The sequence below is a fragment of the Aulonocara stuartgranti genome, assembly GCF_965226115.1.
Source record: "Aulonocara stuartgranti genome assembly, chromosome: 14".
Classification (NCBI taxonomy): Eukaryota; Metazoa; Chordata; class Actinopteri; order Cichliformes; family Cichlidae; genus Aulonocara; species Aulonocara stuartgranti.
In genome coordinates, this window is record NC_138950.1 from 8898469 (window position 1) to 8918033 (window position 19565).

Below are 19565 nucleotides of genomic sequence, written 5' to 3' on the forward strand. Positions count from 1 at the left end.
TTTAAAAATTAAAGTAACAAAGTCCAGTTTGAATAAAAGCCGCACAACAATAGCTCAAATAGTTAGGGAAAAGATTAAACATTAAATATGTCCAGGTGTTTGACCTGAGAAAGGTTTTTTTTACCCCAGCACTTGTCTACTTAGTGAAGCATTGTAAATAGTGTTCATCACAAATAGGAAAAAACAAATCACAAAATAGGGTCAAATAAGTAACATAGAGCAACCCAAACAGACGAACACTGTACCTCTATGACACAGACCGAGAGCTTACTGTAGTATCATGGATATCCCTGAACTGCCTTTCTAATCATAGAACTTTTAATTGTATTCAGTCGCAGGAAAATATTTGTGAAGCCTTTGGTATTAACATGATTTCTGTATTGATTACACATGAAAAGGTCTGATGTTCTTCTTAATGGATGAACAACTAGAAGTTAAAATACACTTTTGTAAACTTCCAGTTTTGTGCATTTCTATTATGCTTCCTCTAAAGTCCTGTGAATGTTATGTGTGAGCTATGGTTTACATTTTCCATCATCTCTGCATAGTAATATAGGGCTGCCTTTCACTCTATGATAGCTGGGATACACTCCAGGTTCCCACAACCCCAAATCGGATAAGCAGAAGAAAATGGATGAATCCCCAAAGTTTCATCTTCCCCTTTCATTTTAAAATAAAAGAATACAAGTTTTATGAAATTTAAGTTCATATGCAATATCAGAAGTATACATTGCTACTAGCAACAAAATTAATCTTTCTAAAATAAAAATACTATAGAAAAAAGTTATATTACAATGTTTATCTATATAATTCATGAGAATTATTTATTTAATAACAAAAATTTAAAAAAAATTAACTAAATTACCATTTATTATTTTAGGTCTGACTACATTATTTAAAGTATAACAATACATAATAATAAGGAACATTTTCATGATGCTACGCTTGCTGTATGAATGCATCCTCAGGTAATTTAGTTTAGATACAGTATTGTACCGAGTATTAAGGCAGCCCTTATCTGTTTACTATTTGTTTCACACTTTACATTTTGTTGTTTTCACTGAATTCAGGGTGTTTGGGATAACAGACATGCTGAAAGTGAAGCTCTTGCCAATCAGATGTTTTTAAGATGATATTGCATGGTGGGTCAGAATCTGATGCTATTTTTCTGCCTTCATAATTTTATTAAATCTGACAAGATCACTGGCTGAAATTAAATGCCAAACCATGACAGAGCCTCCACAGTATGTTAGAGGTTGCTGTAGGCATTCACTGTTGCACCCATCTCCCAATATAATATAAACTAAAGATTTTACATTTGGATTCATTCATAAAACTGAGTTTCAGTTCAGTTCTTGTTTAATTTGGCATAGCTCACCCCTTTCTGCCCATTTCCCGTCCTTAAAAATGGCTTCTTGACAGCCATCCTTCGACTAAGACCACATAGGAGTCTTTGGTAAGCAGATGAATGAGTTGAAGGCCCAGATGCATCTCTTAGGTCTTTTGTCAGGTCTTTCCTGGATTGTTTTCCTGTTTCTTAAGGACATGACTTTCTGACACTGTTCATCTGCTGCAGATTTTAAAGCCTGCCTCTTCTTCTTACCTCTTCTTGTCCAGTTTCCTCAAAATATTTAAGAGCATATTGCATTATATCAATACATGCCAAATTTCTGGCTACAGGCTCTTTGGAATTGAGGTTGGTGGCGAAAAATACAATTTCATGCCTGTCAGACTGCGTCACCATTGGCATTTTCCATTGATTCAATTACAGAAATGGGAATAATTTTCATTGAATATGACAAGATGCAAGTAACACAGTCTCTAAATATACAATTTCAAGTTGGTTCTGTTATATGTACACAACACTGGATCGTTCACTGAGTTCCGTGTCTTTTTTATGCTTTAATGATTCTTGAATCAGTGTTAGGTGACAGATTTTAAAAAAGAAAGTCCTGTGAAAATGGTCAGGTACAAGGACTGGACTGAAAATGAGCAAAAAAGCAGAAGGTTGTCAAAAGCAAAACTTTGAAAGACCTCAAGCCTGGAGAACTAGACCTGGACTTTTGCACAGTACTATATATATATATATATATCTTAAGAATAAGATAAAAATCAATAGACATCCTATTTTTTTTAGTTTTCAACTACAGGAAAGAATTTCAATAATTCTCAATAATTCCATCTGCAAACCTAAATTCATGCAAGTTATGCTTGTGACCCCTTGAATGCACGATAATCACTGATCAGTAAATCAGTGAACACATGAGGTTAAAAGGCTAGCAAATGCTGCAGATTGATCACTATTTGTTTCTGCCCAGACATTCTCTCCTTGGTGCCACGGAAACTGGAGAACAAATCTTGGTGCTTGTATAGAATACAATATGCTGCTCACCCTTCTTTGCGACTTCCTAATATCAGGACAACTAATACACACAAACCAGAAATATTTGGATTCATGTGTTAAAAGTTAAGTTGTAACCTCTGATGTGCACTCGTTAAAACAATCTTCTTTAGATGTAAATCTTAAATATGTCATGAATGTCGTCAGTAACTCACAGGAGTTGCCAATTAATCATTCGTCACATATTTAATGATTTTCATAATGCCACCACTATGAATTACATTTGGAGACAACTACACATGCACGTGTCTTTTTTTAAATTTAGATATATTATTAAAAGATATGTGGCCACCATATCACCGTATCCCTGTTTTAAAGTCTTAATGTTCATAAATTCATGAGGGTATCTGTAGCCAGAAGTCACAGAAGAGGTTAGCAAGGTGGATCCATGTATCGTGCACACACTCTGATTAGTACCAAACAGAAAATACTACAATTTCAATAACAAAGACTGAAGCACAAACAGGTTGCTGTCCATCTGGCTAAACAGCCAGCAGTAATATTTGTCAGATAGCATACATGGTTGAGAACTCTGTGATTCAATTGAGAAGAGATTAAGCTTGGCAGATAGCTGCTAGCCACAGCTACACAAGTATAAACAGATAACTAATAAAAATAATGCCATCTGTACAGTTTTATGTAGGTGTAGTTTAGCTACCAGGACGGACCAGTACCTTACTGTAAACTTATTTTTAAAGTTGGCCATTTAAACATGAAAGTCTATGGGGACTGACTCACTGCTTGAACCAACCTCAAGTGGCCACTTGAGGAAATGCAGTTCTAACCACTTTCATATTAACTGCACGTTGCAGCACCCACAGGTTCCACATGTCGGTTGTATGATGTACATTGACAACAAAAAGCATGCAAAGCATTTGGAATATTGTAATATCTCCATTGATTACTCATGAAATGTGATCTGATCTTGAGCCTAATCACAATTATTGAAAAAGAATCTGACTAAACTAATAACTAAAAGTAACAGTAAATTAGTAACCACAGTTGTACTTCTCATATCTTTACTGAGCATACTAAATAATAATTCAAATTGCAGGCTGAAAAAAATTATTTCAATACCTGTGCTGCCAACTTCTCCAAAAGACACTTAAAATGGGAGAAGTGTAGGTTGTAGTCCCTCCCTATAAATAAAGGCACAGTGGGTGGCCTGCAAAAATCTCACCAAGAGCAGCATTCACACTTTCCAGATAATGATATATAACAGATGACGGTAGGTATTAATAATATTTTTCTGTAGGTAGCTGAGAAGAATTTCCAGCTTTCTGGATACAGGTTTTGGGGGGGGGGAAGCCCACACATCAACTTCATAGCCTCATTCCAACTGCGAAACATGATGAATGGCATGGGGCTGCTGTGCTACAGGGCATGGATGCAGTGGGAGCCACTGAAACACACAGAAATACTGATGAACACTAAGTTTTGTAGATTGTAAGGAAACAAAAATTCTTCTTACCAATGTACACACTGTGTCTGATGGAGGCTGTGAGCCAAAATAATTCTGACTAAGTGAAGAGTTCACTTACGTTTTCCAAATCTGGACTAAGAGTGTTTAGGAAAAAAATAACTTTAAAAAAAGAGCTTCTGTGTTGAGAGTTTGGATGTCAGATCACATTTTATAAATAATTTAATAAATAATTGAGTTTATATCCCAGTAATTCCAAATCATTCACAACTTTTTAACAATGTAAGCATTTATCTGAAGTCACAGCGTGTAGGAAATGTAACATTGTTCGCATACACCTTGTGGCCCTCCGATGAAGGACATACCCATTCTACATTCAGCCTAAACTACCATCACTTGATTTAAGATTAGCAGTTTTAATCTTAGGTAAAAAGCTGATTTGTTTCTTCAGGCAAGACAAAGGAATGCTGAAAAAAAGCTACATTTAATCTGGACAGCAGTCACCAGGGTTTAATACTTATAATTTTACTGAAAAGCCAAATTGAGACTCCACAGTGGTGTACATTTCTGTCTGCAATACTGCATAGTTTGATACTGCCATTGGAGGGAACCAAAGGGAGGATTTTTCCACACTGAAGTCTGAAGTTTAAATGGTCAAGGCACTGAAGGGGGCAAGAGTATAGTAAGTTTTTCCAACATTGCCACATCTACCTTTTCTTAAATTTTTACAAATAACTACCTGGGGCAGGAATGTATAATTTAACTCCCTGCTGCTGTGACCAATACACTATATGTTCAAAATTTTCTGTCACGTCTCTTAAATCTTTGAAATTAGTCCAATTGCCATAGTATAAAATCAAGCATGCAGCCATGCAGTTTGCCTTTACAAACATTTGTGAAAGAATGGGCCGTTTAAAAGAGTTTGTGGAACTCAAGCATGGTACTGTCATAGGGGCCCTTCCCAGATATTTCACCATCAACTGTAAGTGGTTTCACTGTAAAATGGAAACATTTATGAACCACAGCAATTAAGCCACAAAATTCAGATGGGGTTACCATGGGTTTGAGCCGCATAGTGTGTAAAAATCACCAACAGTTGACTTGTTGCTGACTCAATGACTCCAATTTTAAACCTCACGTGGCATGAATATCAGTACTAACATTGTGTGCTGGGAGTTTCGAGTTATGGTGTTCCAGCTCCAATAGTTGTAATATTCAGGTGGCCCAGCACGTTTGTCTAGAAAGTATGTGTTAGCCTTCCGGACACAGCTATCAGCCTTTGGCAGATGATGAAATTTACTGATAAGAGCTGATCAAATTAATCTATTAAGTCATGTGAATTCAGCACTAGCCAAACGTAAAAAAAACTTTTTTAAAATGTCTAGTTTCATTTCCCCCTCAAGATTTCTTTCATTTCAGTACAATATATACAAAGAAAAAAAGTGTATTGTTGAAAAGACCCCCCCCCCCCCCCAAAAAAAAAAAACAAAACAAAACATATGGCTATTGGCATGGAAAAAACAGACTTGATAAGTTATAACTGGGTAGCAACATAATGGTCTGCTCTTACCCTGGTGTTTCACTCCATCAGCAGAGTATAACAACTGCTTCATGTTTCCTGCAGGCTATTCCCACAGAGGAAGCCCCATGAGGCACGGAGCCAGGCATAAGCTGTTTGATCAAGCTCTGATCCTTGATGAGTGTCAACTCAATGCTTTCAATCAAAATAATTCATTTGGTCTTTGCCTATTGTGCTACTTAGAAGACTTGTGAAAAGACAGTAGCGAGATAACCTACAATAAACGGAACTTAAGAACCGACAATTTAGGATTCTTCTCTTTTTTAAGGACAAATATTCAAAGAGCCATTTTATTATGATGAAAATTTCCATCATCTTCCAACAATCCCATGGCATCATCAGGGTGCGAAGCACATCCAAAAATAATTGTTATGACCCTTACCTTTGTGGAGACTCATGTGAGCCTGATGTTCTTCAAACATGGATCTAGATCATTCTTGTATTACTCGATGTAACCGAAGAATCCCCTCTTTTCTTGAAATTTCACCTCATTTCAATATGACTGAAACAACACTGCATATATTTTTCATAACACAAGTTAATGAATGCTGAACTAGCAGAACCTGAAATGCATGCCTCTAAATACTGTGCATTTTAATCAGTTTAATATTTTAGAATGGAAATGAACTTTGAACACACATAGTTGGATCCCTAAAAAGAGATATATGAAATTTTAAAAGACCTGTTTTTTTAACAAACAAAAAACATGTTTAATACTAAATAAATAAAATTAAATAAATACATGTACATTCAGCTACTTTCTTTTTTCCTCAAGAATTTGTGAAATCAGATGAAACCCCAAGTTTAATGTGGGACACATTTCACGCAGGTTGCCCTTCCTGACACAACCCTATTACTCTATTTTTTGGAGCTTGGGCCCAACCCAAGAAGTACACTAGCTTGTTATCCCCTGAGGCTAGGTTTTGGTCTCCTCCCTTCACGTGTAAGGTTAATGTGTTAACTACTACACAAAACACCCCCCACCCCAGATAACATATCCTTAATGGTCATGGCAAGTTGTAGAAAAAGGTTACTCAGAAAAATGAAAACAATACCATATAGAAGTTTAAGGTAATTTACATAAAAATGCTGTTCACTTTGTGCTGTTAAAATGTTTTTGTTGCCCGTGGATTGCCACACTATAACAGAAGTTAAACTGTGTCAACAGTCTGGATGACCTATGAGTTAACTGATTGTTTCTTGTTACTTTAGGTATTTTCATCATTTTGATGCGTCTTTACCAGAGTAAGAACAGTTTTGGTCTTTATAGTTTTTGCCTTTTCCAAATGTAATAAAAGAAACATCTTTTATAATGTCTGTGAAACATTGCGTAAGAATGTCTGTTTTTTAAATATTCTATGGTTATTTGTCAATAGTGAATAATGCATTATGAGAGCTATAACTGATGATTAAAAATAAGTAGTAATTAATCAACATGTTTATGTGAGTTGGTTTGAATTTTTTGGGCTTCTATTGAGACACTCTGCTTAAAACAATAGTAATATTTGCCATTAAGCAGAGCAGAGGACTTTAACCTTTAAAAGAAAAAAACAGAACATTCACAGGGTGTTATGATGCAAAATATTTCTTCTACTTCTACAGATTTTTTTCCCCAACAAAGCTCGGTCCATCAAACTTCTGTGAAGTGACAAAAGTGTAAAGGCTGAAAATGACACAAGCCACGAGCTCCAAGGCTTGTTTCCTCATTAATAAGATGCAGAAGCTGGAATGATTTGCTGACAAGCCAACCACACTGTGTTGAGCATGTCAATCTTTGATTCAATTGCATGTTTGGTGCATACATTTTCTACCTGGCACTGTTTAGCTCTGTGTCCTCCTTTCCAATGTCTCTTCCTCGACCACTTCTCTCCTGCTGCTGCTGCTCTTGATGTTGGCTGACATCAAAACTCCACAGAGTCAGTCAACACTTACTGCTTCATGTTATTTGACATCATTTGACGCTCATACCTCCCAGGTGACATGATGTACAGACGGAAGAGCCAGTAAACGTAGCTGGGATGTGCCGATCCAAGGAGAAAACTGTAAAACTGCAGCTTCTCTGGACAGCTGAAGTCTATCAGTGTATGAAAAAAAGATTGCCGGTGCATCCTGTGATGTACTCATGTCAAGACAATGTCAAGACATCAATGCTGAGAGGTATTACATACATAGGAAACAATCGGTATTTTGTATAAGTTTCTAGTATTTTGTCAGTATTTTTTCTCAGATACTCAGTTATTTTAGTCGGATGATGTTACGGAATGCAGTTTCTTTTTTAACAGAAGTTTTTTTCTGAAAAGGTTTCTTCAGTTTGTACTCAGTATTCAAAACATGTGGTTTGTATATTCCTGCAATAATCACAACTTCTTCTGACTTTCCCAAGCAGAGCACAGAGGAAGACCAAACATTTATATAAAGAGGTTAACTCCAAAAGACAAAATCACTTCAGGTCTACATGACTCACATGGTTGCCATGTATATCATCCAAAGTGAAACTTTCCCAAAAGCCATTCAAACAGACTTTGGATGGACATTATTTCGACGTGCAGGATTATTGCCACAGAACTTCAAAGAAATAATAAGTTGGTAAAATATTTTTGTATGATCTTACAGTTCAGGCAGAGGGAAGATGTCATTAGCGAAACAAGTAGTCAACAACATGAGTATTTTTGCTGCAGTATTCTGCAGATGCTGCAGGATTAGTAATGACAGCATTTAAAGATCACAATCCCCCAACTAGTGCGGTGGGTATAACTTCTCAAGGCTAGTGACCACAACTATTTTAAACAACACTAGCAGCAAATCATTTGTTTAATGAAGAAGTCCAGAAAAAGACTCATGCGGTTTATAAGCATTCACTTCATCTCAGTGTGAAATTTTGTTCTTTTCTGTTTCAACATTTATGTGTTTACTGTGCTCATCTCATGTGCCTGTTCACATCAGAAACGCATCAAGTGGAGGTGAAGAAAAACTGGTTAAAAGACCTGACTGGTCAGTTTTCGAGACCGCTCTCTCTAATTGAACAAAAACAAAGTACGGACCAGAGTGTGGGCCGGCGTTTTCTATTGGAGATGCAGCAAGAAAGTGAGAGGCTACATGCAAATGGATGAGGGAAAAGCAGGGTCAAATTTGTATAGTCACAAATTTGCATACATTGAATGTAACAAAGGTATAGTTGTAAAGCATTTAAGTGACTTTAAGGCATGTTTGGATTATTTTTTATTATCGCCTTGAGAAGGATTAAATGGTGATACCTGTAGGTATCACGGTCTGTCAAAACGACCAACATGGTCTGTCAAGTTCCTTCACTGACTGAAATTTTTCTCTGCATCCATTTTATATCCTTTGGCATAATGTGGTTCAGCGTGCAAACTACTGCAATGACTACTTGCAAGACAGCTTGACATCTGGCCATCAAGCAAATAGCCTTTATTAATATAATCTGGTGGTGAGGACAGTCAGTCATCATTCAGCATCAGTCAGAGGATGGCATAAAAACAGTTGTTTCAGTAGGAAATGGGCAAAGACAACACTATCAAAACAGATAGTTTCATACAAGAAACCTGTGATTAATTCATACCTACCCACCTAACCAGACTAAGAGAAATGGTTTTATTGTTGGTAGGCATTAAGGAGTTTTTCCCTTTCATAATTGATCCATGTTCCAAGTCCAGCAGAGATTTAGTTGGAGTTATATGTGACCCTCAAACCTGCTGTATTATTAAAATAAGTTCAGCTGCTCCTCAAAGATAAATTCTTAGAGGTTAATGTTATTTGACTGTATGTGGGGTGAGACTAACTCCGTTAAGATCAAGATCTTGAAGAATTGGGTAATAGCGTAAAAACAAAGAAATGAACAAACAAACAAAATCATGTTTCCAATACTCAAAAATTGGCCAGTTTGCTACAGTTGCTGTCGGCTTACCTTGTCTCCCACTTTGATATTCCTCTTCCCACTTGGACTTTAAGTCCCACCAGCAGCCAACAGTCACGCATAGTCAATTCGAACTTTTCTTCCAAGTGAGGTGCTAGAAAGCCTATTTTAGCTTGTAGCTTTAGGTTCTTAGAGTCAGGAGGACTTAAATGTTACTTTTAGGTTTATTAAAAAAAAATAATAAAAAAATCGTGATTAAACGTGAGACTCACTCTTTTATATTATTGTCTATACTTTCATGAAAACTATTTACTTTTTTTTTTTTACTTGGTTATATGTTAAAATTCACACCCACTCCAACCCATATTTTTCATATATTTTTGTAATTCAAGCACTGATCAATGATTAACTCGTGATTTTTGTAATAAGTAAAAGTTACACAATTACTAATAAATTTGCCCAGCACACATTCTGAAAAGCACAGCTTGAATACTGAAACAGAGAAAGGATAACAGGAATATTTCCCTCTACACACACCACAATAATTAAAAGATTGTATGATTCCCATTTTATTGGAATAAGTTATATGATACAGTACAAGATTATTGAGTTAAGGTGCAAGCATATTTCAAGACAGAAAGAAGAATTTAAGATAAGCACTGCTGAATGTAAGGCCTACCAGTAGAGGAGCCTATCTGAATTGTGGACATGCAGATTTTTTGGATGCAGAGAGTAAATAGTCTGAAATTCATTTAAAACAGAAATACGAGAATTTCTTTAGTAAGACTGCCAAAGGTCAGTATATGATCTCTACTGATTATGCCTCAAACTATTCCCCTTCCCATGAAAGTTTAACATGTATTCTTTGACTATACAAGATTATAATATATTCCTACCCTGACAACATGCTGGTACCTACAGCTGCCCTTTCCCTATGTGTAGGATACCTAGTGAAAAATGGTAAAAGCATTCTCACTAACTGTAGTGCTCAGTCTGGTTTAGGCAAAGACTACCTGAGCAGAACATGCAGGAGGTGGGTCATCCACAGGTTACTTATGAATTTAAACTATATAGAATAGACCTTGCTATATTCTCACATGGTCACAATAGGGTCTTATATTAAGAACGTAACACATAAAAGAGCGTTTGGTCTGATTTGACCACGTTGGATCTGTTCATTCTCACACAGCTACAGGAAGTAATGCCTATAAAAGCTCAAATACATCCTCTGTGTGCGACAATGGCTTTAGATTAGTCCGTTTTAACAAACACTTACAGTTGCAGGGGTAAACAAACAGAACAGCTCCCCTTTTAACTGCAATATGGATCAATGTGTTGGCTTTCAGGGGAATTATTCACAAACATGGAAAACTAATATGTATAATTATGTCTGCGAAGGTTCTCAGTCATCCTGAACATTGTAGTCCTTTGACAATATGTATAATTAGTTTTCATGAGTGCATGTTAACCTGCAATAACTGTGTTTTTGTCCTGTCCTATTTAGACAGGAAAGAGATCCTTTATTGAGACCACCATGTTTTGCAAAAGCCTACAATTAAACAAAGGATAGATGTGTATAAATGATAAAATGCATTCAGAAGCATGAAGGTGAGTAGTTTGTATTTAAGTGGTTTGTATTTACAAATTTAACCTAAGAAGCTTAATTCTGTCTGATCAACACATGTGTAACACAACCACAGTGACAATGACGCAGTTATCAAAGATATAACTTCTGTCTCACCCACAGACTGCAGAGAACAAATGTTATTTTAAAGTTTTTCTAGAGCCAAAAACAAACTTATATTACTTATCAGAAAACCTGCTCAACAATAATGAACATATACATAAGTGATCTTTTTGACTCCTCCCTTCCATACTGGTATGTTTTATACAGCCACAGCGCACATGTTAAACTAATATGACTAGTGCAAGCTAAAATAAAGTCCCTATGCAGAAAAACCACTGCATTCTTGTAAACTTTACTGTGGGCTGAAGGTAGCTGGCCCTGCTCTCTCTCAGCAGAGAAACCAAGTGGTTCCCAGTGAAATGATTTTGGCAAAGGTAATAATATGGTAAAGGTAATAATCACTAAAAATGCTATTATAACAGTTTTCTCCCTGCATTTATGTTTTTAAATTATATGCCACCAAATGAATAGATCTGTTATGTGTGCCAGTTGTAACTTATTTTGTAGAATTATCAAATTGTATTTTTATGGGTATGGCTTTGACGTTCCCAAAAAAAGGCCAGTTTGGAGACTAAAGCAGCGGTCCCCAACCTTTTTTGTGCCATGGACCTGTTTATGTCCGACAATATTTTCACGTAAGGTGTCGGGGATAAAGACAACAAAATAAAACCAGTACCAGTATAAAAAAACAATACAAAACAGGATTTATTCATAACACACGTGAAAAGACCCAGGGAAACCGAGTTAACGATAAAAAAAAAAAAAGATAAAAACCGATAAAAACCATAAATTTCACACCCGCGCCTCAACTCCCACGGCCCAGTACCTAACGACTCACGGACCGGTACCAGTTCATGGCCCGGGGGTTGGGGACCGCTGTTCTAAAGTATCTATGGATAACTTGACAAAAAACGTTTTGCATAAGAATCAAAATGGTAACTAAAGCTTACAGAGGCCTGAAGCATAACTCAAGCATAAACACATTACACTGCTTTTTCACCTTCATGAAACAAAACTGTGCATATAAAAAAAAGAGTAAAAACCATGGTAACTGTAGGATGCAGATGCCTGAAGCATAAACACATGATAATGTTTATTCCCTTCTCGAAGCTCAACTTTGTGCATGCAGATTTAAAACAAGGGCTAAAGTGTAAGCTTACTACAAATTTCTTTTAAACACAACTAACAAGTTGCATTTACATTTATTTCCTTTACAGGTTATTGGCAAAATGTATGCCAGAGTAGCAGTCTCACCACTGAGAACAAAGCTGATAAGCACTTTTTCCCTGGTATTTGTGCATGGTACCATCTGACCTTCAGCCCACCAGTTGTGATTTTACCAGAAATAAGCACAAGTCTGTGATGTACTCCAGCATGTTTATGTTGTACATATTTTGCTTTCACTGTCTATTTCCTCACCATTTACATTCCTGAAGTGCTCAAAAACTGCACTTTACATTCTGCACATAGACACAATCACCACTGGAAGGTAATTATCTTGTGTTGTGTATTGTTATTGTATATTTGCTACACCACAACACTACAGTAAACCTGAAGGACACAGCCAGTGTTTTCTAAACCAGTTTTCAATGCCAGCTGGTTCTTGGTCTCCCTTGTGCTGCCAAACGATCAAACAACCGAAATTGTCCTCAATCTGGTCATTTAAGAAAAACATCTCATACATTTTTAATCACACCCCTAAAGATCTTTAAGTGCTCCTTAAAAAAGTATGTTTTGACCTACACACAATGTAGCAATGCACAGCAACATACTAATTCTTAGTTTTTTCTCTCATCTTTTTGATATTTTAACAAATGTTTTCATTTCATATTTTTTTCCATTTCCTTTCCTCCTTCCTCTTACACCTGTGTGCAGTAGCAGGGGCAGCGATGATGTCTGCATTCTCCCAACATCAGCTGGTTGCATTACACAACTCCACCCAGCCAGCTGTATCCCATTCTCATGGTGAAAGTCATTATAAATGCTTTAACACACTGAGCAGAACTTAGAAATGAAAGAAATGTGAAACATGTTTCTTTAATATTCTGCCTTCTCTTAAATAATTTATTAAATCTTCAACGCAGTGATGTGACTTTTTAAAAGACGACAAAGAGGATGATTCAGATAGGCTCCACTACTCATTGTTCAACAAAAATTTATTAGCTTTACAGCTTTCACAAGAAAGATTGTTAAGTCTTTCTTTAAGACCATTAAACCCATAAAAAGAACACTTGTAGTATTAAAAGGTGTTTAAGGACTGCAATTAGCATTACCTGAACATGAGCAGAGACGATTCCATCTGGTACACTTTCCAACACTCCATTAACAGCTGCCTGATTGTTGATGTCTTTGGTAATATTCCACTCTGCAAACAAACAAAAAAAGTACAAAGTTTGTATATTCTTGCAGCAGGTGAATTTTGCTGAAACTCAAATAATGGCTAATTGTTTACCTGGATTTAGTGTTTCTACATCCAGCATACCACCTTCGCAATAGCTCTGCAACTCCTCAACTTTGACTTTATTCCAGGGGATGTAGGTAACTCCTCGCTCCACATCCCAGAACTTTTTGTGAGCAGGTTTTATACCTTTATTCAAGGCCCAAGCAATCTAGGGAAGAATGATGTTTGGTATAATAAAGTTATCAAATAACACTAACAACAACAACAAAAAAAAAAAACCTACTACAAAACTAATACACAAATGGAAATTAAAAACATTGCATACCTTAACTGGTTTCTGATTGACTTTGTATGACCCCCTACTGAGTTTGTTCAAGGCTGTGTAGGCATCTTGCCTGTGAACCATAACAATATAGGCACAACCCCTTGGAGGAATCATCTGGACACAAAAGGTGAAATGCATTAAGATCATTGAAGCTTGAGTAAATCAATAATGTTTATAAGCATCTCTGACATGAATTGTCCAAACTTACATTGATGGACTCAATCTGCCCAAACTCTTCCAAAAGAGACATTACATCAGACTGCTGGGTTTTCTTGTCTAACTGTCCAACCCAAAGTGTAGTACTGCAAACTATAAGCAAAAAGACAGAATAACTAATTACATTAAAGATCCAGGCTTTTAGATTTTTTTTTTTAAGCAAGAGTTCACACTTAGCTCTAAAATGTATTGACTTATATAACTCATGACTCCTGAAGCCACAGATTTTGTAAAGATGAATTTATACAAAAGAAATTATTCTAAGAAAATTACAATACATACCCTAGTAAACCACTACTATAGACTACTACTATATAAAGAAGTTCATTAGGTGTTCTGATGTACAAGAAAATAATCCCCATTACAAAATACACTTCACCAAAATAAATGAATAAGTAAAAAAAATATCCCACTGAGCTCACATAAAATAATCAAAATGTCACCTTAAACTTTCACTTTGTCTGCAGTGAATATAAAGCTTTATGGAGTTTAAAGATACTGCACATTTGAATCTCTTAAATTAAATCGGCTTCTCTCTTCTGGTTTAGACAAGTTGATACAGTAGCTGCAAGTGAAACTGAGTAGTGATTCCTGGAGCTTTATGCACGCCATCATCTGTGACATTTAGTCGTGTTTATTGGTTTGAGTACATACCACTGAGCGTCTGACTCTTTATGCTGGAAAGACCTTTTTGTCTGCGCTCTCTGTCCTTCTCTCTTTCACTCCTATCCTGAGAATGAGATCTCCAGCGCTGTTCTCGGGAGAGGGAACGCCTTGACCTTCTTGAGCGAGATGAAGATCTTGATCTTCTTCTCCTTGGAGATCTGAAATACAAAAGAATAAAACCAGTGAACACTGTTTCAAAAATAATCCAATTCCCCAGGTGAAAACAACTCTTTTCAGATGGAAAGAAATGACAAGATGACCAGAGTGTTTTGGGACTTCACTGCTTGTAATTTGTGCTCAATAATGCATTGAGGTTATTAAATACTTTCCTGGTCCACTATAATACGAAAAATATTTACATTTATTTAGAATTTTGGTAACTGTAACACATGTTTAAAGGAGTAATACAGCAATGGCTTTCTGATTTTGGCAGGGATAGCCTAAAGTTAGTATTGACCTTGTTTCCTACACAAAAAGACTTTTCCATAGGCTTTCTCACCATCTCCAAAAATAACAGTCTATGGCTTTGGATGTAAAATACTGATGTTAGGCTATATAAACCACTGTCTCATGAATCATGACTCGTATACATGTAAAACAAGACAGATTTGGAGTATTCTATGGACTCTGACCCAAACACAATTATATTTTGACACAAGATGTAGCATTTTTTTCAAGGAATGAGAAAAACTATTCAGAGGTAGCCAAGAGAAAATTCTTTCTTCTACTTCACCCCAAATATATTTGTCTAAACCTTGGCATTGACCGGAAAAATTAGGCAAATAAATTCACTGACTTTGAAATGAGGGCACCCACAGCATAAAAACACAACCTTTCAGTTTTAGGGCTTTATTCTTGTGTCACTCTATGAACACTGAAATACACAACTCTCAAAAATCAATTTGCACAATTTTAACTGATGAGCAAAGTGGTTACCTGGAACTAGGGGTGGGCGGTATAAACGGTATATGGTAGAAACGATATAAATTTGGCCAACGGTAGAGATTTTGACCATACCGCATGTTGATGGTGGCATCAAGCTGCGCCTCTTTTGGTCGAAAGCATTGCAGCGGTTGCAAATTATGCCAGGCGACAGTAAAAGTGAAGAGGCGAATCAGTTTTGGAATATGGGGAAAGCCAAAAACTGCGCTACCTCCACTTCCATACCATTGATTCATTAATGCTGAATTCTCTTGCAGCTGCTCTATTCCCATGTTGTTGCAGTATATTAGAGACTAACCTCGTATTGTGGATGGATTATCTCAGTTGTTCTCCTAACTGAAGTTTGGTCCGTTTATAGCATCCTGCCATGTGATTGCATTTGTCCTTAGCCACCAGAAACCCTCATGTTAACTTTTATCGAGTGGAAAAAGGTTAGCTTCACTGTGCTAATGTCATGCTAACATAGTTGTTTTGCTAGCGATCACGTAGGACATCAGTATATACCAGCTAGTCCAACTTCAGTAACCCTACAGAAGCCATTGCTGTTTAGTTTTCTGTCTTCATATATGTTGGAAGTGATAGCAGAGCTGTACGTTTGAATTTTTTCAGAAATCTCTCGGTCAGAACATGGTATATCATGTTTAGGTGGAAACTAACTTCCTGATAACTTCTAACTCTGTTGAATTTAATAAATTCTGTTTTCATGGATGCCAGGATGTTAAACTTAATTGTTACACTTGGTAAAGCAGCAGCGCTGATCATTTTATTAAAGATGAAGAGTTTAGACAGCTTTTAACTCTCAGTGATGCTGCAGTGTTCGTTTGACTTTGGGACCTGAAGCAGACGGCGTTTTGGACCCAGATTACTCCGCGAGGCTCCTGACTATGGCAGCCGTAATGCTCCGACAATCCATCAAGCAGTGCGACTTCGTAGCTTACCAAAGTCGTACGAAAACATTTTTGACAGATTTCTGCGTGTAAAATACGTTATACAGAAGAAAAGAATATATCGAGATATATATCGTTACCGCACATGCTTCAAATTATACCGCGATATGGATTTTAGGCCATATCGCCCAAACCTACCTGGAACCAGATCTGGATCTTCTCCCATGGCCTCTGTGCCTGCCTTCCCGCCTCATAGATAAATCTTCTCTTGAACTTCCCTTTAGGAGAATGACAACAAGACAGGTTTTTTGTTTATTTTCCACAGTTCATAGCATAGGCCAAAATAGAAATGTTCCTACCACTAACTATGACAAAGTACGTGTGAAACAAAAAGTTTACGTTCAAGACAAATGCTTACCTGGGATCGAGAGTAAACCTCATTTGTGGACTGATATCCATCTGGAATCATATGATGCTCAGTTTGACTCATTCCACCACTGTGCTGGATCGACAAAGAGACAGCCCCAGAAAAGGAAGTGTTAAAAAAAATAAATCTTAAAAATAAAAATCACCAAACAAAAAATTTTGTTTAGCATGACAGAGGGGGAAAAAAAAGCAATTTGATATATTTGCAAGAATATGAAGAGAAAACGTCTGAGAGGCAGAAAAGTAATCATATAAAACTGTTATAGACGGGTACCTTTATATCCTCAGTCTGACTCATCATACGCTGATTAATATCTGTGTTGGGCCCCAGACCAAGAAACTGGTTCATCACATTTTCAGGTCTGTTATGACAAAATACACACTCCATATTACAAACACATGTGGTAAATGTACTAAAGTAAAACAACACTTAACCTAACTGTGATCATAGGCATTTTTTGACTACAGACACTTACACATAACACATAAACCAGTCAATAACATGATCAAAAACATCTACATTCAACATGGGATTTTTAGTTTTAACTTTTGTGTTGTGTGCTCTGATTCAGTGGTGCACAAGTACATTTTAATTTACAAGAGTAATGGGCAACTTCAGCTGTATAAACTATAGCATTATGAGTGACAGTTTTGGTGGACACTAGTTGAACAACAGTGTGGTCAGCGTGCTCCTCCCTATACCATTAATTCACACACTCACTTGAGCAAGTATCAAAGTAAAAGTGCTTTCATTTTCAATTTCTGATATTCACTGCAATGCACTGTGTTTTGTCTCTTCCTATTTGGCTAATACTGGTCAACCACAAGATTACTCTCAGCGCTCAGGCTCTGCTACTCAGTAGGATGCAACCACAGACCGTGTGCTGTAGTCACACATGCATACACAGATATATAGCATGTGTGGATAATGTTGAGGGGAGTGATAAAATGTGCAAATAAAGCACAACCTTTTAAGTCAAAACAAGCAACATAGCCCACTATGCTTAAACCATTTCCGCACAAATATCTCAACACAAAGCACGGAGCATTCACCCGACGGCATGTACGCGGACATGCCGGGTGCTGAAGACAACATCTCACAGATTCTGAAGCTGCAGGTTTCGTCACTCTCCAACTAAAATTCATTGAACCAGCAGAAAAAGAATATCAAAACTACGCTTCACATTTGATAAGCATTGTCATGAATTCGCTCTTACTTTACTTCTTATTTCTTTCAGCCAGTGTCCAATCAGAAATCTCTATTTTCTGCATTATTTGCTTGCATATTACACACCAGTCTACCGTTGAGTACAGTGCTGTCAGCTGCTGGTTTTTGTTTTGTTTTTCCAAAAAATGACCTCCGACAAGAAAGCCTAATATCTGCTGTTCAATACCGAAGAAATTTCAACTTTTACAAATTGTACCAAACCACAAAACACTTAGCTATGTCTCTAATAAAACCTCTAACTTTGCTCTGCTTCACTTCAGCAGCATCAGGTAATGTTCATCTGTTGGTTCATGGTTTTCTTCAGTTTTTGATCTACTGAAGAATATTTTTAAGGGGGTTAACTTCTATAAAAAGCTACGGCAGCAAAATCTCCTTAATACTTTCCTCAGTTACTTTGACACAAAGGCATCTGCTGTGATGCTTACACCTCTGATGAAGTCTCACAAGTGTCAGCTTTGTTTTTATACATAGATTTTATAAATGGATATAAAAATATATGGATATTTACTGATAAATGATTATAATTATAATATTTCTGACGGAGTCAAAACGGAATTGAATCAAATCGAATCAGGATCTTGTAAATCAGAATTTAATCAGTTATAGAAATCAGTGATGATACCCAGCCCTACACACATGTGTAAAAGCACGAGTACATTTTCAGAAACTCACTGTGAGTGAATGTTGCCCTCAGTAGCCATTGTGTCTTCAGGTTCATCATCATAGTCAAATCGGTCAAGAAGTTTCTGGAGAAAAATATACAAAATGTTTTGAGGATAGGGACACAACTCCTTTTTGTCTACCCTAAAGCTGTTTACCAACCACCATTAAACAACAAAAGTGGAAATGAACACTAACAAGCAGGTTATATCACACCAATAAAATCCATATAACATGGTGAGATTAGATGGTGCTGTACAAATGGGACAAATATGCAAAGTCGACTGCAGCCATCAAAAAGTTTTGTATAGAATTTAGGAAAACAAGGCCCATTGTGTCTTTGGTTGAAATGCCAACCGCTTGTATTTATTAAACAATTATGTAAATGAGAGCTGTGCCAGTACCTCAGCTAATGAGCTTTTCTTTTCAGTGTGTGCACTGTATGCGTTGAGCTGGGCCAGTGGGATCTGAGGCCGTTTTGGTATGTTGTTTTCAGTGGTGGCTGCTAGGGTCTTATCTGCCTGCTGGATGTTCTGGAGCATCCTCTGCAACTAGAAAGAAAAAAAGGAAAACAAAAAAACAAACAAACAAAACAACAGGGGCCATTTAGACCTAACACAACATTAGTTAAACTGCTGGAGGACATAAACCACATTATTACTTACCTCCTGACCATGTGGAGACTGAAACAGCTGTGCCACAGCAGCTAAGGCATCAGGACTGGGTAGCTGGGGGACTGTAGGCATGACTGGAACATTACTGACAGGAGGCCGTGTCTCTGGTTGGGGCTCAGTAGGAACTGTTCAGATACAATAAAACAGCTTGTGTCTGCATGATGAATTAATACTAGGGA

The 19565-nt window shown here is 36.9% G+C and overlaps 1 protein-coding gene across 1 annotated transcript in view; it reads right to left on the bottom strand.

Annotated features, from left to right (window-relative positions):
• The window catches only part of LOC309688313 (SR-related and CTD-associated factor 4-like), a 28405-nt gene that overhangs the window by 4979 nt on the left and 3861 nt on the right, over positions 1–19565 (bottom strand). The window contains exons 6-16 of the mRNA XM_082503944.1: positions 19378–19511; positions 19117–19263; positions 18725–18798; positions 17099–17186; positions 16817–16900; positions 16597–16676; positions 14558–14727; positions 13896–13996; positions 13688–13801; positions 13414–13570; positions 13235–13326 (exon numbers count right to left, since the gene is read on the bottom strand). Coding sequence (XP_082360070.1) covers positions 13235–13326; positions 13414–13570; positions 13688–13801; positions 13896–13996; positions 14558–14727; positions 16597–16676; positions 16817–16900; positions 17099–17186; positions 18725–18798; positions 19117–19263; positions 19378–19511 — 1241 coding nt within the window. The remainder of the gene's footprint in view (positions 1–13234; positions 13327–13413; positions 13571–13687; positions 13802–13895; positions 13997–14557; positions 14728–16596; positions 16677–16816; positions 16901–17098; positions 17187–18724; positions 18799–19116; positions 19264–19377; positions 19512–19565) is intronic.